The sequence below is a fragment of the Mytilus galloprovincialis genome, chromosome 4, assembly GCF_965363235.1.
Source record: "Mytilus galloprovincialis chromosome 4, xbMytGall1.hap1.1, whole genome shotgun sequence".
In the NCBI taxonomy this organism is placed as follows: Eukaryota; Metazoa; Mollusca; class Bivalvia; order Mytilida; family Mytilidae; genus Mytilus; species Mytilus galloprovincialis.
Genome location: NC_134841.1, coordinates 27756080 through 27780479, shown reverse-complemented (window position 1 = coordinate 27780479; position 24400 = coordinate 27756080). Strand labels below are relative to the sequence as shown.

General features: G+C 31.8%; 2 protein-coding genes across 3 annotated transcripts in view; one reads left to right on the top strand and one right to left on the bottom strand.

Annotated features, from left to right (window-relative positions):
• Window positions 1-2911, bottom strand: part of LOC143071767 (uncharacterized) — a 104110-nt gene extending 101199 nt beyond the window's left edge. Inside the window, exon 1 of the mRNA XM_076246333.1 lies at window positions 2643-2911. Coding sequence (XP_076102448.1) covers window positions 2643-2798 — 156 coding nt within the window. The 5' untranslated portion in view covers window positions 2799-2911. The remainder of the gene's footprint in view (window positions 1-2642) is intronic.
• Window positions 2912-6037: 3126 nt separating this feature from the next.
• On the top strand, window positions 6038-23928 carry LOC143071763 (receptor expression-enhancing protein 1-like). 2 transcript variants are annotated; one of them, XM_076246323.1, is made up of 10 exons: window positions 6038-6168; window positions 14354-14426; window positions 15034-15110; window positions 16301-16421; window positions 18491-18604; window positions 19541-19670; window positions 20021-20098; window positions 22307-22420; window positions 22933-23018; window positions 23817-23928. In XM_076246323.1, the coding sequence occupies exons 1-10, from the start codon at window positions 6137-6139 to the stop codon at window positions 23883-23885; spliced, it is 894 nt and encodes a 297-aa protein (XP_076102438.1). In that variant the 5' UTR covers window positions 6038-6136; the 3' UTR covers window positions 23886-23928. The 2 variants fall into 2 exon arrangements, with proteins under 2 accessions (XP_076102438.1, XP_076102439.1); XM_076246324.1 differs by lacking the exon at window positions 20021-20098.
• The last annotated feature ends 472 nt before the right edge of the window (window positions 23929-24400 follow it).

Sequence of the window (24400 nt, the reverse complement as noted above, 5' to 3'; positions counted from 1 at the left end):
CGATGAACTGTTAAATCTACAGGCCCAGAGCTCATTTTTTGAAAATTTTTAGTTAGATTCTATTGGCCTGTAAATATGATTTTTACAGGCCTGAGAGCAATTTTACAAGCCTGGGCTGCCAGGACTGCCACTCAGCGTGATGACTGCAGATTTGTTTTGTTTTAAACAAAGGAAACAAAGGTACAGGTATGTATATACAAATGTATGACCTACATGTATGTTTTTCTTTGTTTAAAAAAAACAATAAAATACATTTGTAGCAAGCAAACCAACATAGAAAACAAAAGGTCTTCAATGATGAACAAACGTCTCTACTATAAATGTACATGTAGAAGTCAAGCACTAAAATGCTCTTAGCTACATGTACATTTGTATATTTAAAGAAAGTTGACATCAACATAATGGTTTTAACATCTAAAAGCATAGGCGGATCTAGGGGGGGCCTTTTAGTGGGAAAAATTTGGTTGGTTACATGTCAGAGCTCCAGATAAGAATTCACAAATTGGGGTTTTTACCCACCATTTTCTTATTTAATTGGGTGATAAAGTTTTTGAATTGCATTTTTATCAATTTTAATTCACCCCTCAAGCAAATATCAAATTGGGTTTTTCACCACCAAGCTCCTTAGTGTGCTGGGTTTTTTCATCAACACAATATTGAATATTTTTCCATCTTAAAATATGTATGTGTCTTTCTTTGCATATGTGCTACATGTAGCTGTTTTATTCACTGACGAGCAATTGTACTTTTAATTTGTGTCCCGTTTCAAACGTTCTGCCAGGCAGTTTTGTATTTTCTCACAACTTATATAAACTGTAAAAAACTGATATGCATATTCACTCAACTAAAATGAAAAAATAGTATATAAACTAAAATTATAATACTTGAATGTTTTTGTTTAATTTAATTTACATAAATCTGGGTTAAGTTGTCTCTTATTAGAAATGTTTTCCAACTACATATCATGTCATAATTGATTTGGCTTTTCACTTTTTCCATCTGATTTCGTTTTTGACGAAACCCCATTATTATTATTAGTCCAAATAATTATGACGTCTGGCAAGGCTATTTTATTTTTTCGGGGACGTTATCAGCAATGTTCTCGTTAAGGTACGCAAACACGTACGCCCGTGAATTCGATGGACCCTTCCTAAAAACACTAGTTGAGTCTTTTTATTATCATAACTTTCCCTCGGCTATTCAAAAGAAGCTGAAAACATGCTTCTATTCAATATTTTTACCGGACATTAACTTTGGTTTTAATTCATTGTATGTAATGATAATTATCCCGAGAAATTTGAAAAAAATATGACAACATGATACACGCTAATTGGATAAACGCTGCGAAGATCAAAATGTTTCATAAACATGTGTACCTTTTGAGCAACAGAAAATTCCAACGGGGACCCACTTCAGCTACTTGATGCAGGGCTCTATTTTAAGAACGAAAGGACATTTCCAATTATAAATATTATAAAAATAGAATTACGCGAAGACTATAAACTGATAAAGGTAAATAACGCAAACGATAGAGAATAAAAGCGTTGAAAACTCATGGTTTTGGCATATAATTGGGTTTTCTGTTGAATTAATTGGGTTATTGAACCCTACAATGAGCAATTGTATTGGGTTTTTATTTATTTGTATTGCGTGATCACGCAAATACGCAGCTTATCTGGAGCTCTGCATGTGTATAGGGAATCACTGAAGCGTGTCTGGAGCGGGCCCCCTTACGAAAAGTTCTGGATCCACCACTGAAAAGCTTTGATAAAGGTGACTGATCTACCATGCAGTTTAGATAAGATAGCAAAGAAACTGAAGAAGGTCAATTGCTGAATTGGGTGAAATGCCTTCAAAATGGTTTACATACATGAACTAAAATTGCAACAAATCATCAACATAAAACAACAGCTAATGAAGAGACAGGATTCAATCATTTGTGGTCAGAGAATTTCTTTGTATGAAAATACGATCAACCTGTATGGACAATACCAGATGTAAGATTTTAATCTCCAAATATATATAAAACTTTCAAATTACAATTAAAAACCATTCCACTCCTCAAAATGCATGTACATGTAGAATGTAAATAAATATGTGTACGAAATAAGCCACACCTTCCACAAGATAACAGGAAACAAGATAATGTTCTACTTCCAATTATTTAAATTTGCAAGTAAATAAATAAATACAAACATTTTTTGGCTATGGTATATTTCAACAGATTATCTCAAATACAGTCTCCCAATTTCACAGATTTTGTTTGATCTTATTAGAGAAAATTAAATATTAATTTTAATTCTTGGATCTACATTTTATTTATAAGTATCCCCCCAGACGATTAGATGGTGTTTCAGTTCTAAATTGAAGAACAGTAGTGGACATATTACATTGTATTCCCAAACGGTTCTCCAAGATAGAGGAGGAATCATACAAAAACAGAACAGAACAGAACTACAGTGACAAACTTTATTTCAGTTCTGAGACGGTCCCCAAACATACATTGCAAACAACTACAGATTCCATGTATGGGTATTTTACTAACTACCTGAGCTTATAAATGAGCTAAAAGATGTTGTATTGCATTATGTTTTAGTTCTTTTCACCTTTTTAGTAACGCTACCTGAATAAATAATACTTACGGCAAGGTCCGGACAGGTTACATCTTTCAATGAAACAGCTCGAACAAATCCAGACCGCCATTCCCACTCACAAATTTTGTTAACTTTTAGTTTTCCAGGGCTCTGAACTGATAGAAATCTCTTCCCTACTAAATCCTCTCTACACTTAAAAGCCATTTCATTCACCAAGAACCCATATTAGATTTCACATTCTTCCTAAATCACAAAACTTTACAACAAAATTCCTTCGTATCTTACACTGTCGTACGCAGCGTATGAATTTACAACACACATATTTGACACGGGGTCAATAGGTCATATTTTATCAACAAATAGAGAAAATATAGTTCAATCGTTTAACAGAAACTGTTTGTTTGTATGTTGTTTAAAACTTGTGGCTATTTTTTTAATAGAGCTTCCTTTAATTTTACTTTATCTATATTCGACAGATTTTTTTAGGTGAAATTATTTTTAAAAAATCATGGCATGTCTTAACATGTGGACTAGTTATTCAGCCAGTAATTTATTGAACTGATTTTGAAAGTATTTTTTTTGATTATATCCAACTGACAGCATCAAACTGCACTTGCCATATGCTTTGGGATATAGGGAGGAGGGCTGAAAAAATGATGGAATTATTGATGCATTGTAATATATTCGAAAACCGTGCATGTGTTGTCCTTTGGGTAAACTCGACTAGTTTTAAACATGGTTTTAAAACAGACCTAAGTTACAAATTAATGCAACGTATTTACGCCGGGCGGATTCAGGCTGGGTGCGGCCGGCGTACCCAGTGGCGGATCCAGAGGGGGGGGTTCCGGGGGTCCGCACCCCCCCCTTTATTTTGGCCGATCAATGCATTTGAATCGGGACATATGTTTGCACCCCCCCTGCACCCCCCCTTTGCCCTGGGCTAGCACCCCCCCTTTCGAAAATTCCTGCATCCGCCACTGGTACCCCTCCCCCCACAAATTTGCAAAGCATGATTGGGGGTTTTATTTGTCAAAAATCCAGGATCAGTATTGGAACCATTCTAACAAAACAAACAAGACAATTAAATGATGAGTATTTAAGATCATTTAAGAAGTGCCTGGAAAATAAACCACAGGTCAGATGAGATAGATGCAAAAGCAAGCATCGGTGGGATCATCGGATGAAGAACTATAATGTCTCTAAATACCACACGAAGAAAGTTCAAACTACACAATTATTATACAGAATATCAAGCATACATACTCCAAAAGTCAACCATAATATATCATACCATCCAAGTTGTTGCTATTCCACCAGTCATAATCATTAAAGCAGACTCAAGCAATAGAAAAAAAACTTTTACTCTCATATAGTCGCATACATACATCTAAATACAAACCTCTTAACTGGTTCAGTGATAATGAACGTCACACTCAACTCCAAAATATATATAAATGAACTAAATTTAAAAAGCATACAAGACAAACAAAGGATAGAGGCTCCTGACTTGGGACAGGCGCAAAAATGCGCCGGAGTGAAGCAAGTTTTATGAGATCTCAACCCTCTCCTATTCCTCTAGTCAATGTAGAAAAATAAACACAATCGCGGCAATGCGTAAAAACTCAGTTTAAAAGAAGTCCGAGTCCGATGTCAGAATAGGTAACAAAAGAAACTAAGCAAAATGACAATGATACATTAACCTGTTAACAAAGGACTAATAGCAATTATACTGACATGCCAGCTCCAGACCTCAATTAAACTGATAATAATATATATATATAATATATATATATTATATGTCTTCATCATATGAAGATCAAGCTCACTCCCTCCCGTTAGGTGTTTAGTATCATATGTGTCTCTGATTTAACCAATCAACTCAAATAACGTCAGAAAAAATAACTGGATATCAATGTGCAGATTTCACAAACAGACCTGTTTAAATGCTCAGTGTTGTAATCATACAATTATATGTCACTGTATGGTAATTTAATAAAGAATCTGAATCCGAATCTGTCTATGAATAAATATTTAAATAAATTAATTAGCCGAGTTTCAGTGGAGTATGAAATCCAAATAAATTGTGATTTAATAACTAAACCACTAAACAATTCTAACCGTTGTTTTATTTCATTTGAAAAGTTAAGAAGAATATTTGAAAGTTCAGTTATCATACTTATGGCACTGAAGAATAGAACGAATTTCATCCTCAACCTCAGTACCACACAATAAGAATTTACAGAATGAGATACGTTCTGATATTATCAGATTTTTGTACCTTCCCCTCTCGATCTCGTTATTGTGAGCATTGATACGAAATTTTGTTAAATAATTTCTATATTTAAAATTTCCCTGCAAAAGGTAATTTTCTTCAACTTCGTACTTTATTTGGCCTGTTGAAATTTTTAAAGCTTATTCCCATATAGTTTATTGCCTCTGAACTCATTATTAAGCTCAGTTTGCCATATTAAATCATATTTTGATTGCAACTTTTTGTATAAATAGTTTTTTTTAACTTGGTCTTTAAATTAAGTGCATAATTTTCATTGATACTAATTAAAGTATGAAATACTTGTATACCAGCTCTTTTTCTGCTCAGTCATCATCATCATGTTATTGTATAGAGTGGGGTGCTCATTTTCGCCATATCTTTCCATATTTTCTTCAGTTCATGTTCAGGTCCTTATGTTTTTGAAGTATACTGATATTTCTATATGAAGATAACTTCAAATCCAAAATATTCTTAGCTTTAAAACGTGTTTGTTTTGAGAAAAATCATTTGAAATGTTGGATTAAAGGGTGTTTGAAATTTCCTGATGTTTTGTCAACGGGGGACACATATTCACCGTTGTTACACATCTATTTAAAACCAAATAACTGCAGCTTTAAACAATATGTATCAAATAAATTTCATTATAGATGAATAGCAGACATTTGAAAAGTGTAAAAAACTGAAATTTAGGGCAATCAGTCAAAGAGTTACTAAAAAAATACTTCTTTGAAATCGTATTTTTCTTCAGGAAATTGGCTGAAAATCGTTGTCCGTTTTTCGGTCCTTTGCGGTAAATGCCGAAATTTGGTCTCATTTTCAAAAATTATCATATTTGTTATAAAAATATAATTTAACGGCATATTTCTTCAATTTCAACCATCCTTTGAAGTTTTTACACCTCAAAATCATAAAACGGCGAAATTGTGTCCACGGCGAATATGAGCGTCCCACTCTACTATACAGGAGTAACTTAAAGTTTGAGAGATTGAAAGCCTAGTTTAATAATAAATTATCAGATCCTTTTAAATGTATTTAGTATTAAACATATTCAATAAAACCTCCCAAAATATTGGAGACTGCCCAGCTCGCCCATAACTGCAATATTTTGTCGACAGGTCCATGTTTTATACTTTGTCAATAATTTCAAAATTCTTGTTTGTTTATCTCCCATGGAAAACAGAGGGCGCTGTTCATGAAAATGGCAACATTGAAGAATAGAACTTTATAAAGTTATGACGTCTAGTTTAAGCAGTGTCTTTAACAAACAAGAATGCTTACAGCAGTTTTTTCAAGACTTTTAGTGTAAGTTCACGTGTACCATATTTGAATATTGTTCCTAAGAGTGGAATAGATAAAACTACAAACGAAAACAATGGTTTTTATGATCAGTCAACTGACAAATCTTATAAAAATAAATTTGGATGATTACATTGCTATTTCTAGGTTCATGAATCAAGTATATTTTGATTCCCAGGTAACGACGACTTCAAAAATAAAACAAACAGTGTCACATTCAAGTTTTTTACTATTATTTGGTTCGTTTAGAAGGTTATGAAATTAGAATGAGAGTGCACTAAACTTTAAAGTCTATATTTGATTACACATGTATGGGAGGGGGGGAGTAGCAGGTGTCCTAATCCTGTAATCCCGGGCTTAAAAACAAGAAATTCTGAGGTCCCCGATATAAATCAATTTAAATCGCAACATCCCAAAATTTGAAAAAAGAATTCCTGGATCCCGAAAGGGTCAATCCCAAAATCCTGAGCTTTAAATAAAAACACCTGATCCGGGAGTCCCTATAAAGGTCCTATCCCCTCTCATGTATGGAAATATTTTACCCCTTTGCCATAACATGAGTGAGTGTCAGTTGTGCAGGTGATAAAGCGCCAGGAACAATATCCTAACCATATATCAAATTTTGAACTGACTAAGATGGAAGCAAGACAACTCAACCCAAGGTGGAATCGTCCCACTTTTTAAACAACTTGCCAAACTTATGATAAAAAGTTTAATCCTGTTAAGATAAGTCCTGCCAACTGGCCCTAAAAGTGAAAAAGTTTTGCAAGTTTGCCCTACTTATGAAAAATCAAATTTAGTCCTACCAACTCACCCTATTTATGAAAAAAAGTATAATTACGCAATCTTTCCAACTGCTGTTAAAATGACTATTACAGGAAAAATACCTCTTGTTATACTTAATAAAAATAAAAAAAGCAAAAGCAAGCCAGCACTTAACCAAACTATCCTCTTCAACATGTGGTAGCAGTACCTTGAAAGTGCTCAGCATCTCTACAGCTAGACTTTAAAGTCCGCTTGGTCATGGTCTAGTCATTGAAGTCAAAAGCTACTATGAACTGAACTTTTTTAATGACAATCTAGTGTGTCAGTGCTGACATTTCATCTACTATGTTATGTGTAATCATGCCAGTGCTTTGTATTGTATGTTTGTTTTTAAATGTTATGATTTGTTATCATGTTATGAATACTCATGTTATGATGTACATGTGCAAACTTATCATCTGAAAAAGAAATTATGTAAACCCCCTTCATTTGTGATAACAATGTTGCGCCATCTATCGCTTGAAAAAGGTTGTGCCCATTTCGAATACATTACTCTTGAACTCTCTTTAGTGTGGAGGTGAAAATACTGTAGAGACTAGTCTACAAACTTGGTGAAGCAGGAAACAAAAATATACGTTGACATTCCAATATTTGTTCAAGAAATATACACAGGAACTTCTTTGAGAAGAACATTTGAATTTTCACGAAATATTGTCGTTTGTTTTGGGGACCAAGACTTGTTGAAAAATCAGCAAGTGGTAATTATTTATCTACATTTTCCCCATTTAAAAATTTGATTATGTTACAAATGTATATGCGCTTCTTGATTGGAAATTTGATTCACTTTTACAGTTCTTGAGTTATGTCCCTTTATAACATTATATGCTAGTGGGGGCATCATCCTTGTCCCTTTGGACACATTCCCCATTTATTTTTTAGAAGTTACTACTATTAATCTATACTATTAAACGAGAAGACCTCATTTTTTGTGTCGCTTCTCTTCCTTCCACGATAAATAAATCATCATGCCTCTGTGTTCTATAGGTAACATGCATAGTCGCATTTGTTATCCATTCTTATGATTATTCAGATTGAGTTATTTTTGGAGAAAAACGACAAAAAAGAGTCCTGATATTGATTCCGTCATCAGACTGACTTTTAGTCATAGATTAGACTTCTGGTTTTAAACATGCACAAGTGCAACCAATCGTATGATAGATAACAAAACTGAAAAATAAATAAGCCAATCAGAGCGTTATCCATATCATGGTGTTTAGGTAGCAAGAAGCACAACTATAATTCCTCCTTATAGTTGACAATTATTTTTCGCGTTTATCTATCTACATGTAAACTACGATTATACTACTTTAATATATAGAGCCTCTCTGTATTCTGTCAGCTGTTTTCTTTGAAATGTTTACTATTTAAGGGGTCATACCAGTTGCATATATATATATATATATTAAGATTAGTAAAACATGAGGAAACAAGAATGTGTCCATAGTTCACAGATGCCACATCGGCACTGTATTTACTAAGTTTCGAGTTGATTGGACTTCAACCACATCCAAAACTACCTCGACCAAAAACGTTAACCTGAAGCTGGACAGACGGACAGACGAATAAACGCACAGATGCACAGACTACAAAATATAATGCCCATAAATGGGGCATAAACATTTATTGTTGAAAGTGAAAGTAGTGATTTGGCAAAAATGAAAGTAGGGTAGAGATTAGAGGGAGGCAGCCTTTTTCAGGACGTCAGGATAGGGTGTTTTTAAGCTTGGGATTTGGGGATTGATCCTTACGGGATCCGGGAAGATATTTTTCGATTTCGGGATATGAATTTCTTTAAATTCTGCATCTCGGGATTTCATTTTTTTAAGCCCAGGATTTCGGGATCAGGACCCTCCGACCACCCCTCAAATTAGCCTTAGTCAGTTAGTCGGTCTTAGTCATTTATACAAGATTCATATCCTACCAATGGCATGTTAATAAGGCTCTCAAAAGAAAAAACATCGATGGATTGTCCTAGAAGCATACTTTATTAGACTAATAATGGTCTATTATATATGTAATGTTATATATATATATATATATATATATATAAGCAGATAAGCAGTTACATTTATTTCATGTTTGAGCGGTGCAAATTTTTAACTTTATTTGACTTTTACCAAAACATTGTAGCAAAGGAGAAGAATAAGTGGGCTGAGGCCAAAACACAAAAAATATTTGAATTTAACAGAGAGGAAACAAATATCGGACCTTGAAAAAGGGAGAGGGCTTTTGATACCTTTTATGAAATTCTCCATACATAATATCTTTTACAAAAAATCATCCTACAACAGTTTATAAGCTGTATATGCCCGCGATTTCGCGGGTGTGTTCTAGTTAATATTTATTTTAACCATGACTGTATGGCATTTTATATTTTAATATTTTATGTTGTATTTAAATGAGTAGTTATTGTTGCAAACTCCATTAGAAATTTGAATTGAGATCATTTTTGGAATAAGGGAAAGGGGAGGGGGGGTAAATTTTTCTCATTTCAGATTTCAAAAATTAAAAAGAATTTCTTCAAATATTTTTTTTTTGAGGGAGGATTAATATTCATGAGCAAAGTGAATTGCTCAGAAGCCAAAAAAAAATAATTTTAAGTTCATTAGACCACATTCATTCTGTGTCTGAAACCTATGCTGTGTCAACTATGTAATCACAATCCAAATTCAGAGCTGTATCCAGCTTGAATGTTGTGTCCATACTTGCCCCAATGTTCAGGGTTCGAACTCTGCGGTCGTATAAAGCTGCACCCTGCGGAGCATCTGGTTAAAATTTTATAACTTTCTTTTATTATCCTGGATTTGGACAGAAGCTTGTTTTTGTATCCAGAAGGAAATTTTTGTTAACATTTTGTACCTGTTTATCTGTATTTTACTTATAAATGGACTTAGTTTTTCTTCCAGTTAACATTACATACATTCGCAGTTAAAGTTTTTTTGAAACATTTATCATATTCATAAACTATCCTGAACAGAAGCTTCTTTCATGTACAATCAAAAGATAGTACAGAGAGGATTATTTTTTCCTTATTTTTGTTGAGCCTGCGATTAACAGCAAAAGTAGGCGAGACACTGGGTTCCATGGAACCCTAACAAATTTTCTATCCAAGCAGCTCAAAGAACTCCTACTAGACACAGGGGTTTCATTATCTTTCATGTTGACTGGTACTTTCCACGTTTCTAGGTGGTACTTTTCAATTTATTCCATGAATATCTTATATAAAAATTCCAACATTTAGGCTGTACTTGTCAATAGCATACATTGTAGGAGGGTAAAAGTACCGGGTACCGCCTCCTAATGAATGGCCTGTAGACAACTGCAAGTTTTTTGCTTGGAAACCCTCTGGCAAGTTCCGTGCATGGCAGTCATAACTTCGTGTAACCAGCAGTAGGTTTTGGCATGCTGCCAGTTCTTGGTGTCCTTCGTTTAAAGAAAGAAAATTACGTTAACAATCAGCGGTTTGTTTATATTTTCACATTATGAATGACTGCTTTTAAATATTTGGTTAGTCGTTGTAAATCTTGATTTTGTAAAATAATATTTCAGTTGACAGTTTAAATTGACTTTTACAAAAAAAAGCCTCATTTTTGCCTCGCTTGATGGAGTCGAAAAGTGAGACCTGCTACGGTGGTGTCAATAATGAATTAGATTGTGATTAGGTCTAGTAAAAGGTGAACCACTAGTGGTAAGACAAAGATTTTTTTATGCAGTTTTATTAGTATTGGCACATCTCATTGCCTTAGAGATTATTTGGCCTCACCCCCTCAGTAATGCCAATGGTCTATTGATTAATAGTGATTAATTGAAATTGTTAATTTCTGCTAAGTTTAGTTTGTGATTAGGACAGATTATGGGGAACCACTAGTAGTAAGTGAATGATAATTGGTATGCAGTTATATAAGCATTAGAATATCTCATTTCCATGGAAAATATTTGTGCCAAGCCCCCTCAGTCATGGTCTATTGAATTGAAACTTTTGCATAGTTTTCATGTATAATTTGTGATAAGGTCGGCTTATGGGGAACCACTCAAAGCAGTGATATTGTTGTCTTTTTTCAAAACTACCTGTACCGTTTTTTATTAGGAAAAAGGCATACTTTTTATTGAAATCGGGAAATTTGTATATTTTATTCTAAACACATCTCCGAATTTTTGCTCACCTTTGCTGTCTTTTTTGTCCTGTTTTTTTATGTATATTTTGGTTGTCAGACATTTTCAACCTGAAAGGTACTTTTCAGAGAGGGAAAGATACGGAAGCAATGATGGTATGTAATGCATTGAAAACCACATGAGTTACAAACATCATGATGATTCTGATCAGAAAACCGGATCTCAAAAGTGCTTTCTAATATCAAAATAATAACATGAATACGATATTCATAAACATTACTATCAATACCATCACTGTTTGGGGAAAATGTAAAACTTTTTGGGAGGAATTTTAAGCCATTTTTTTTAGTAATTGGGAATTTTCTCTAGGGGAAAAAGCTGAATTTCGGCTGTAATTTCAGGCAAACAATATCACTGCATAGTAGGTCAATGATATTTGGTATGCAGTTGTATTAGCATTGGTACATCATATGACCATGGAAATTATTTGACCCCGCCCCCTCAGGTATGGTTTATTGACTTTGAAATTTTGCTTAGTTTACATGTATTAGTTTGTGTTATGGTTTATTGACTTTGAAATTTTGCTTAGTTTACATGTATTAGTTTGTGTTATGGTTTATTGACTTTGAAATTTTGCTTAGTTTACATGTATGAGTTTGTGTTATGGTTTGTTTAAAGGATACTACATGTACTTATGATAAGTCAATGGTATTTGGTATGCAGTTGTATTAGCATTGGCACATCTCATTTTCAGGTAAATTGTTTAGCAATGAACCTTCAGTCATGGCTCTTTGACTTTAAATATTTGTTGTTAAATAAGTGTTGCTATTTTAATTTCGACATTTACTTTATCGAAATTACAAAAAAGCAAGACACATCTCTGTGATAACAATTTATTTAAAATAATAATACACAAAAAAACACACAGAATTGGATGGGGGGAAAAGATGAAAGGTCTGAAAAGCTAAGTACTGTTAAGAACCAAGATATTTTATGGTAGCTTTGATTGGTATAAACATGTCAGATCCAAATAAAATTTTGCTCTAATTTCATTGGGCAGCTCACGATCAAAGGCAATGCATTAATGATCTTGGTCATGTAAGTCTTGACACATTCACAACACATTCTTAGACAATCAGGGATCCAGTATTAAAGTTATAGAGTTATTGATTAAAATGAGGCAGTTGCACTATCAGGGATTTATAAGCTGAGTCTAGAAGTGATAATTATATAATTTTATTACGCAAAGGAACTTACTTAATAACCAAAAGTACACACCTTTATTTCTTACCAATTATAATGAATTTAGATGAGACAAGTTTATTTTGAATAAAGTGCCTTAATATCAACATTTTACAAATAGGGAAAGGGTGACCTTAAAGTGTAGGCATTTGTCCGTAGAGAGCCTTCTTAGAAAAAAAAAGACAAATGCCCTTTTTAAAAGTTGCAGACAACACTTTACCATGTTTACCTTTTGACACTATCAAAGTACTGATAGACACTCATGAGCATTTTATGACAGCACTATTATTGTGAAAACACATGGACAATACCAGTTGGATCAAACACTTCTTGAAGTCTAAAGGCTGTTACTGACTTGAGAAATGGGAGATCTTCTCAAACTCTTCCAGTTAGAATTTTCTTAATATCTCCAGTTACACAGCAACCTTTAAACTGAATTGTTAAGATAAATACACCTGCATAACAAATCAATTGGGAAGAATGTAAGCGAACACATAAATGTCCTTTTAGTAAAACTACATTTTTAAAGATTATTTGTATATATGTATGTTGTACTAGATTTTTTGGATTTTTTGTTAAAATGCTTTTTGTGCAATGAGTGAATGGATAATGTCCCATTTAATGTATAAAAAAAAAAATCACTAAATTCTCCAAGAAAGTTGCTCTCCCTGTCGTAAGACTTTTAATCCTTTCTAATGAAAGTATTCTATGGATAATGAGAATTTTCAGCTATTAAAGATTATTTAATATAGAACACTACTATTATTCTCTGAGCCATTATTTAAGTTTTCGGTTGTGACCTCTGGTAATAGAGATTTGATTGACATTATGAGTACACCAAAGAATAGGGGTCAATACCTCATTGGTTAACATGTTAATGAGGTCATTAGTGTTCATTGAACTTTGTATTGATTCTTGTCTAATGTTCAATAATATTCAAGGGAAGATAACTTCAGTGAAATTTGTGGATAGTCGTCAATCAGATTGATAAACACACACTCATTTTGTGTGCATCTTCCAGAGACAAATTTTTCCTATAATTGATAAATTTTGATTTTAACCAGATCTGTTATATATCTGCAGAAATACTATATTATAGAAATATACAGTTGTTGAAAAGGAGGTGCTGGTTTTAACAAGTATACACAGCATTATTTAAAAAAAGGGAATAGTTTGCAATAAGTAGCCAAATAATTAAAGATCAGCTTAAAGCAGTATGAAAATTTATGGAAATTTGGCATTTTATTGTGTTTAACTAAACCATGTAGTTTATGTACAGAATAATACATGTTTATAAATGGACAAATTATACATTGTCAACCATTCTTCAAAGAAATTTTGTTGTTCTATTTAAAAGTGCAAAGGGCTTTGGTGTAAACTTTTTGTCTATAGTTGTTTTGGACTCTCACAGGAAATATGAACAAATTCACACAAATGCAAAAAAAAATAGCATCTGAAATTTAACCTAATTTCACTGGTGTGAGTGTAAAGGGCAGGTCTTATACAAATGTACATCCTATTATCGTGATAAATTAAGATATGTTGCAAGGGTTTGATATGAAAATGTCTCCACCTTTTTTTCCCTAGAAGATCGTTTATTTTTAATCACAGATTTTAGTTTACTTCTGGTATCCATAGCAACTATCATGACTAATATGTAATTGGGTCATACTATGATGATAGTACATGTAGTGCATTTGTTTTCGAGTAATATTGTATTTACTGTACAATCAGTGCACTCACAAGGGACCAAGGAATCTGATTATACTTAGAAGAGTAGATAGCATACAGGATACAGATTTTGAATAGCTTCAAATTAGCCTACAATTTTTCTGTATAACATGTATAATGTAGACAAGATTGTAAGACACAAAGTTACAGGGATGTTATTACACGATGATGAGGAAATATATTTTCTGTTACAGGGATGTTAATACACGATGCCAATTTTGAGGGAATGGATTTACCATATGTTTAACTATGTCAGTCAGTTTATCTATTTACTTTGCAGGCTTGTATTTGGTACTCTGTACCCAGCTTATGCCAGCTATAAAGCTATACGAACCAGAAATGCCAAAGAATATGTGAGTTACTTAAGATATCAGTGCATTAAATAGGTGTATGCATCAGTGATATTAAAAGATAAAAGATGAGGGTATAAAAGTTAAATGGAATGAAATTAACAACTGAAAAGAAAGAACAAAGGACATTCTCTGTTTATATAAGAAAACAGATCATCATGTATTGTAGATACATCAGAACTATTATTTGGTTTTACACAGCAAACAAACTTAAAACAATTTTAAATGAAATTGACACAGAAAAATATAAAAAACTATGTCATGTATGTTTTAATATAAATTATTTATTCAGTGTATATCAAGTACATACAATGTAGTGAAGGTTACATATATACAACATGTTCTTTTCTATAGGTTGTCAACATGATTATATATTTTAAATGGTAGATTAAGTTGATCTTGCATAAGAAAAAAATCACAGGGGAAACTTTTTGTAAAACTTGATACTTATTTTGTCGTAATTTAGATGTTCGTGAAACTCTGAGATTTTCAACCCATAGAATGTAAAAAAAATATAAAAAATATATACATTGTGTAGATTATTGAAGAAGAAAGGAGATTTAAATTCAATCACAAGTTGTAGTTATCTTTTCTTTCTTTTTTTTTTTAGGCCAAATGGATGATGTATTGGGTTGTGTTTGCCTTCTTCTCATGTGCTGAAACATTCTCAGATGTCTTCCTCTCATGGTAAAATATAGTTTATGGTGCAATTTTATCTCCTCAATTCTCAGATAATTCATACTATGACAGTGCAATATGTCAGAACAGTTAAATGCAAATTACCTTAATTTTATAAATTATGAAATATTATATGAAATGCACTGATTCATGAATTATATTTTTCATACTCCATTTATGGGCATTAGGTTTTCAGGCATGTCCGTCTGTCCGTTCGTTTGTCAGTCCGTCTGTCTCGCTTCAGGTTTAAGATTTTAGTCAAGGTAGTTTTTGATGAAGTAAAAGTCCAATCAACTTAAAATTTAGTACACATATTCCCTATGATATGATATTTCTTATTTTAATGCCAAATTGGAGTTTTTACCCCAATTTCATGGTCCACTGAACATAGAAAATGAATGGGCTGATGGGGCATCCGTGTACTATGGACACATTCTTGTTTATTTTGTGAATACATTGTACCAAACTGTCTATCTCTGGTGTCGATCTGGTGTTCGTACAGAAAAACAGTACAAATGTACTGTGTTTGGGTGTTGCCACATCAATTGCAGTGGCGGATCCAGAACTTTTCATAAGGAGGGGCCCACTGACTGACCTAAGGGGGGCCTGCTCCAGTCATGCTTCAGTGATTCCCTATATAATCAACCAATTTTTTTTCCACGAAAGGGAGAGCCCCCTGGATCCCCCTATGAATTGGGTATTTGTCAGTCCCAAATATCCATTTTACTAATGCTGCCTACCTAGGGCCAGTCTAAAATAGGATTAATGAATCAGGAACTGAAATTGAAGACTTTTTTTGTGATTAAAAAAAGAAGAAAATTATGCTATGAAATTTGCAATGGCATCATCAAGTTTAAATTTTTACAGATGAAAGCTTTTGAAACATTAATAATCATAGATGCTGAAAATTCTTCAATGTGAAATTTCTGTCTGTGTTACTTTTGCTTGGCCTCATTTTAGAAATAATAAGAGCTTATTATTTTATTTTGTCACATGTCTGAAGTGTCCATTTGTCAGTTTTCAAGATGGAGTGACCATATTGTTTCTTACAAGTTGAACACCAAGTTCAATGTTAATTATTCTAAAGATGCTTTACTAGAGCCCATATCAGACTTATTCATTACACAGAACCTTGAACTCATAATCACGGTCCACTGTATCCCAAACTATTTCTCATTATATCAATATTTTTTTTACAGGATGCCATTTTACTATGAAATTAAAATTATATTTGTGATATGGCTGCTTTCACCTATGACAAAAGGATCCAGCTTTTTATTCAAGAAATTTGTCCATCCACAGTTAAAAAAGAGAGAAAAGGTTTGCATCAGAATTATTTGTTTGATTTTTAAATTTCTCATTAGGAAAATCAAATAACTATGCCATTGTGCAAACCATCAAAATCAAACGTTAGATTCTTAAACATATTGAACATGAAATGATTATTCATCTGTATATCATGTATATTGGGATAGTTAAATCTATAAATGGTTACATATAATTATGAGGCATAGTAAAGAAATAATAATACTTGATATCAAGTTCTTGTAACATACATCAAGATAATTTGACTGATATTTATGTCCATGGCATTGTCCGTGTCAGACAGCCAGAAATCCAAAATGGGATCCAAATAAATATCTTGCAAGCTACATCTCCAGAATGAAAAAAACCTTAGGATACCAAAATTTATTATCAACTCATTCATGATTTTTAACAATGATTTTCATGTACAGGAAAACACAACATCAATAAAAACTAGATGTGTCAAAGCGACACAAATGGCCCCGTCTCAAAAAGTTGAAAAATCTGCAATTTCAATAACACATGTGGACACAAATCTTATGGTTGTCTTACTCTCACATATCAAAAATCAGCTAAAAATCTGGAGGTGTATAGAAAATAAGTCTGTATAACTGTGATTTTCAACAATTTTCAAAGTTGTAAACCCTTTATTTTGGCAAAAATTAGCAGAGCGAAAAGAAACTTAAACTTGGATCTGTAACTCACCATGAGTAACTCACATACCAAAAATCAGCCCAATATCTAAAAGAGATTAGAAAAAAGGTCCATATAACTGTGATTTTCAAGAATTTATCAAAGTCCAAAGCCAGTAATTTCAGCAAAAATTAGCCAAGCGGAACAAAACTTAAACTTGATCTGTAACTCATGATGGTTAACTCACATACCAAAAATCATCCCAATATCTGAAAGAGTTTAGAAAAAAAGTCTGTATAACTGTGATTTACAACAGTTTATCAAAGTCCAAAGCCTGTAATTTCGGCAAAAATTAGCCGAGCGAAACAAAACTTAAACTTGATCTGTAACTCATGATTTTTAACTCACATACCAAATATCATCCCAATATCTGAAAGAGTTTAGAAAAAGTCCGTATAACTGTGACTTACAACAATTTATCAAAGTCCAAAGCCAATAATTTTGGCAAAAATTAGCCGAGCTGAACAAAACTTAAACTTGATCTGTAACTCATGATGGTTAACTCACATACCAAAAATCAGCCCAATATATGAAGGCGTTTGGAAAAAAACTCTGTATAATGGTTTGTTACAGAATTACGGAATTTCAGAATTATGGACAAGGGTAAAACTATATCGCACCGACAACTTCGTTGCGAGGCCATAAAAATCCAGATTTACTTCCATTGATAAGTAAGCAAACAGTGCAATCAAAAGTGTTGGTCTAAGGATAGATAACTCTGGCACAAAGAAAACAATGTACACAAACACCCTACAACCAAACAACATCATTGTATATGTATGGTTACAAATGTATTGATTGATAAATATAAGGTATTTTATTTTAAATGATGAACAAATTCTTCAGTGTGAGTCCTTTGCAACATAAGAACTGTAAATAGTTATTTAATCAGGCTTAGATTGGTACCATAACTAATCAAGAATTAATATAAAGATGATATATTGTGCTTATCAGACATTAGGCAAAATATAACTTTGATATCCACACATGAGATGTGGGATAAGTTTCAGTGAGACACCAATCCATCAATGAACTTGAAAATAAATCAAATAAACTTAAATATATATTTTTCATGAAATATTCATGCATTAAGTGAAGCTCAAAGTTGACCAGGAATGTAGGAAGTCAACAAAATACCATAAATTTGTCAATATAAAAATAAGAAGATGTGATATAATTGCTGATTAGACAACTCTCCTCCATAGACCAAATGGTGTAGAAGTTAACAACCGTAAGTCACCGCACAACCTTCATCAATGAACAAAACACATACATAAAAAATAAAACGTTAAAAGTTGGATGGAACCAATTGGCTCAAAATACTTAAGCTGCTGATATTAAAAATATGTCTACCCTTTGAATTGATTGAATTTTTATATTTTTATTTTCAGGACATTGATGAGTATATATCACAAGCTAGAACAAAGGGGTATAGTGCAATACTTAGTCTAGGACATCGTGGTTTGAAATATTGTACAAATGTTGTTGTTAGAACTGCAATAAAGGTATGCTGTTTAGATGTTAGGATTTTATACAATGTGGTCTAATTGATCATTTAATTGAAGTAGTGGTCTCTTGACCTACCAGCATTGTGAGGTCTTGATTTTTATACACATGTGGTGGTTAGAAATGTAGAAGTTAAATAAGTATTAAGTCTTGCTTTTATAAACTTATAGGTCTGAAAGATACAAAAAAAACTGGACCAAAGATATATATCTAATGTGAAAAAATAAATGGTACATATGTAATATCAGTATTAATAGGAGATGTGTTATGATTTCCAATGAGTCAACTAACAGAGTTCAAGTGAAGTAAATGTAAGCAATTATAGGCAACATAGACCTGCCTTAAAAAAAACATCTTTTCTATTATATACTGGGGATTCATTTATTTTTGTGGGTTCCAATTTTCGTAGATTGAGGAAAATCTGCATTTTTCATGGATACTTGAAAATTGGTATCCAACAAACAATAATGAATCCACAGTAGTAATACTTTTAATGACTGCAATAAAGCTATACTTAAACATGTTAAGTCCTTACAGCAAAAAGTCTTGCAGAGCAGAGGTATAACATATTTACAGATAAAGCTATGTATTATTCTGATTATAATATTTACAAATAAAGCTATGTATTATTCTGATTATAATATTTACAAATAAAGCTATGTATTATTCTGATTAGAACATTGAGAACTGATATTTAAAATTGATTTTCAGATGGGTCATGATTAAGTAATGTAACCATTAGTTGTATTGTTCTTAACTTTAAAAATGTTGTTTCATGTAGTTCATATGGTAATTTTTTGTTTGAAAATTATTTCTAGACTAGTTTAAAATTTTGAAGCAACAGAGTCCTTACATCAAAAGAAAACATTTGATAGAAACCACTTTAGTTTATACATATCCCTGTTTCACACAGATTGATTTCATTAATATTTTAGGGACAGTCAACTTTGACAGAGCATGTGAGAAAGAGCTACAGTACCAATGATCTAAGGGTACCAGATGATTCATCAGATCAGATGGATGATAGTAGTATATCATATATGGATGATGATGAAGATGAACTTGGTATGTAGCTTTTTGAACATACATAGACGTTTTAATATGTCATCCATGTTTGAAGTGATTTTGCTTAGTAATTTTCTTTTTATGAAAATGGCTTTTGTTAAGTTTATATCCCTGCAAAGTTTCAAAATAGAACATTGAGCAAGTAATGTGTTTTTAAGAGAATGAGATATTGGCAGAAAGAAAAATTTCCTACATCAATTTAAAAAAATCAGTTATACAACAACTTGACATTTAAGAAGTTGACAGATATAATACAATATAAAAAATATTCAGAAAGGATTTCTTCAAATGACCAAAGTTTATTTTAGTATTGTGTTACTAAACTATAATTTTTTGATGCTGACTTGAAGCTATGAATAAGCGTGACCTTGAAGTTATAAACGAGGAAATATCAGATGATGAAAAGCCTAAATATAAGAAAAAGAAAGGTGAGAGTGCAATCCTGGCTTTCCAGCACTGGGTTTACTACAATACACTATCAGATCCTTCTTTTACCTTGGGTTCATTTGTCTTTAGTTCAACCCAATTACATTGGCCTCCATGACTCTGAATCTTTTTATTGAAAAAAATCAGTTTGTGCATATTATTAAGTTCTTTATGCTAACACCAATGATTTTTTCCTTGCATGAATTGTGATAATGGTTTATACTGTGCCTTCTTGCATGTTGTTTTTTGTTTTTTTTTTGACTGTGGGATAAATTGAGGCCAGTATTGGAATTGATTATAAGCTATACTAGAATGTTCATAATTTAACACTATTTTTTCTCTGAAGATTTTTTTGTGAAATTGATCTCAGCATTTTGTTATGATTCTATAATTACACAATTTACCAGTGGTAAAAATGATATCCTTGATTTTTAAACAATGAAAAAAGATGCATTTTAATTTTTGAGTGTTTGGTAAGCACAGTGAAATGTGTAAAAAAGATACATTCACAAACATGGAAGGACCGTGTTTTATTAGATGGAAACAGTTAAATAGCATGAAGATACATAATACTTCATTAGATTAGGCAGTCCCATATTATTTATTATTTTCAATAAACTGTAGATTCATTATAGTTTAAGTATTTAGAATTTGTTAATAGCTCAAAGCAGTAACATGTTCATTATTCTCTTTCTTCATAAAAAATCTGGTACAAAGAATAAAAAGGAGTTTAATTGTACTGTATAATTTTGTCATTTGTCCTCAATAATTATACTAAATAAAAGAAATGGCATCATTTAAACATTGATCATATTATCATGTGCAAATGCAGGTTTTTTTTTTAGTTTTTTCAACTGTTTGTGCATCTTTTAAAAATATTTGCAATATTTTGACTTTATTCTAGCTCCATTAATTATTTAAATTGTGAACTTTTATTTAAATCATATTTTGAAATTAAAAGGACACATACTGGTAGTATAAAGTACAAAGAAACAAAATTTATAAAATGAATGAATCTACAGTTGTATGTTTTATCTAATTTTAGAGTTTATATATCCATATATAATAAAAATGTAAAGATACAGTTTACTATTGTTATCTCAAACTTGAAATTCTGCACGAGTTGAAATATTTATACAGTCCAGAAGTCAGATACAGCAATTTATATGAAATTTCTCCATTCGAGTCCATTGCTCTCTAAATCATCAGGCAGAAAATTATGTTCCTAATTTCAAATTGTTTAATTAGGAGAAATTGCAGGAGGGATTAAATTTCTTCGCCACAATAATTGACACTTGGCCTGAAACCTAATGTGAAATTTCTTTTATATAACAACATATTATAAGATATTATTAGATGTTTAGACTTATTAATTATCTACATTTTATATGCTCATTAAAATATAATCAGCTTTTTAACTGCAAAATGATTGCCCTGATAAGCATTCTATGAAAGGTCATTTGCATAGTGATATGCTAGGGTAAGAACAAATCAAATAGTGTTAAAACAGATATGCTACATTATATCTTTCATTACAAAGCTGAACTTTAAAAAAAGAAATAGTTAAAAAGTTATCAACTTGAGTAAAAATTAACCTTTTTTTCGAATATTAACAAAATGATATCAAATGATGTCATTAGTACCAGGTGTGATTAAATAAACCAGATACATATACTGCATGGTATTACATTGTCCAAATTAGAGTTCTGACAGCATTTAATATAAATATGAGAACTTGCAATTGACTCTCTCCAATATCACCAAAAAAGCTATGCATCTAAAAATTCATTTGTGGTGAGTTTAAAGTTAAATAACTTAACAATAATTCATTTAATTGTAGTTATAAACCAATGTTAAAGATGTTTCAGTCATTGGCAAATTAATTGTTGCATAATCTTTCATAGAAAAAAAGACAAAATACAAGACAATTGTAATGCAAGTAACAATCTGATTATATAACATCCATATAATTGTTAGCATGTAATCTCTTAAAATGCACCAGCATAGCTTTAAAAAAACTGTACAAACCATTTCTTAATAAGAATTGGAGCATGCCTAGTAGTGATCTATGCAAAACAAACATAGGATATGGCTTCAACACAACAATGAAATTAATGCAGCAATGATAAAGAATGACCTTGGTATGCAAGCTAAAAAATGTATTGAAAAAGACTTAATTCATTTTAGAAATAATATTTAAATATTTTCAGATTCACGATTATATGAAGACAATAGAGAATTGGAGAAAAGAAAAAAGGTCATCAGTAGAAGTAACAGTGATCTTACTGATATAAGGCGTGGCAATCTTAGATCTCAAAAAGAAGGTATGTAAACAAATAAAACATAAATCAGTAGAAGTAACAATGATATGAAATATTATCAGTCCTGAGACATCAAAGTACATAATTCACAACCATACCTTAATAAGATCGCCTTCAATCATGCTGATGGTGAGAGGTGATTAGATCTGTTTAAAAGAGACATAAGAAACGGTGTGCAAATATTTTTTTCCAAACTGATTGCAAGACAAAATATTAAAAATCAAAAATTTGACTGCTTGACTCACAAAACAGCTATGAAATACTGATATTGTACCAAAAAGAATTTATATAATTGTTAAAAGTATAAAAAAAAATGTAATAAGGAAAATACAGAACTCATTTATAGATGGTTATCTGTTTATACAACAGAGTTACTTCCCCTGAAACAAACATAACAACAAATTTACATTTAATTTCTTTGCTAAGCCTCTACACAGAAGTATAGTTTGACAAATTGAATTCGTCACATCGTTGTAGAAAAGAATTAAGGGTTGTTTTATTCTACTTCATTTCAGCACCATTAGCCAGTTTGAATGAGGAAGATGAAGAAATAATCTACTCAGAAGAGACTTACTACCTTCCTACCAATAACAAAAGAGATGTAAGTCTACTAATTTAAAGGACATGTAAAGTTATGTTTGTCAGTGATGACTATTTATTACAATAGAATAGTTACAATATTCAGGAAACAATTTTTTGTGTTATATGTATGCATATAAGGCTTATGAAAAAGGAATTAATCAATGAAAAGCTGTTAATCTACATCAAAAATATTTAACACGGACAATTCCTTCAGCAGAAAAACTGAATGAATGTGAATAGAAGGTATACACATTTATACTTTCCCTTATACTTACTTCCTTGTGTTACAGGGAAATTTAAAACAGTACGTATTGCTCTTTCTAATTTGCATTGTATGTACACAATGAATTGGCAATCAAAAGTTTGTAGGATAACTAAATGCTGAAGTCGTTGCAATTTTATATTATAGTTCATGTATTCTACTGTTTTGTTTCTTAAAGAAGAATTTTCAAAATAACTTCAGAATTATGCATCAGTGTTTAATCTACTGAGTTTTATTTACTAGTTTTGATATTCCAAATGTGTTCTACCATCACACTAGAAAGAAAAGGATATGATAAGGCAGCTTTATTTTTTAATTAAAAAAAAGACAAACATATTATGAATCAACCAAATAACATACATCAAAGGTTCATCAGACATGAATGAGTCTGTGCACATCTGAGTTTGTCTTACATCGGCATCGTGGCTTCAAACCTCACTGATCAGATAAAAAAATATATTTCGATCAATGCACAGTAAATAGCATCAATTTTTTATACACTTCTTATTTTCTGTATATGATGAATTAAATTTGTCATACATTTGTTATTTGTAGTATAGAGCAGATCCGTATGGTACTTTACCAAGGTCGAGGGCCAAAACAAGAGGGAAGATAAACCAATGATACTACAACACTGCTCAATCTCATCATTTCTACACAGAACACACATCACATTGACACACCACTGATTGTGTGTCAACATTGACACACTACTGATAGTGTGTCATGACACTTATTTACTGCTGTACATAATGTGATTACTTAAATTCTTAATCATTGCAAAAGTGTTTCTTGCAAAAAATTGATTATAAGAGAGTGTCTAAATTACCAATGTATTTTATAAGGTTATTTTTTCCATTCATGGATTTTGTACATTTTCGTATAATTTCGTAGAAAGAAATACAGTTATGTGGATAGTGAAGTTCTGTCCCAAATAAATAGGAATTCTAGAAGTCAAATTTCCCCATGGCTATGTACAAAGTCCTAGAGGGTATTAAAACAAAAGTAATGTCAATAAACTCTATGGAGCTGTTAAATATGTATCTCATTTTAAATATTACATAGAACAACCCCCAAAGATAACAAGGTTGTGAGCAGGTTATGATATTTTTCAAATCAACGAAATGTAATGAATAACT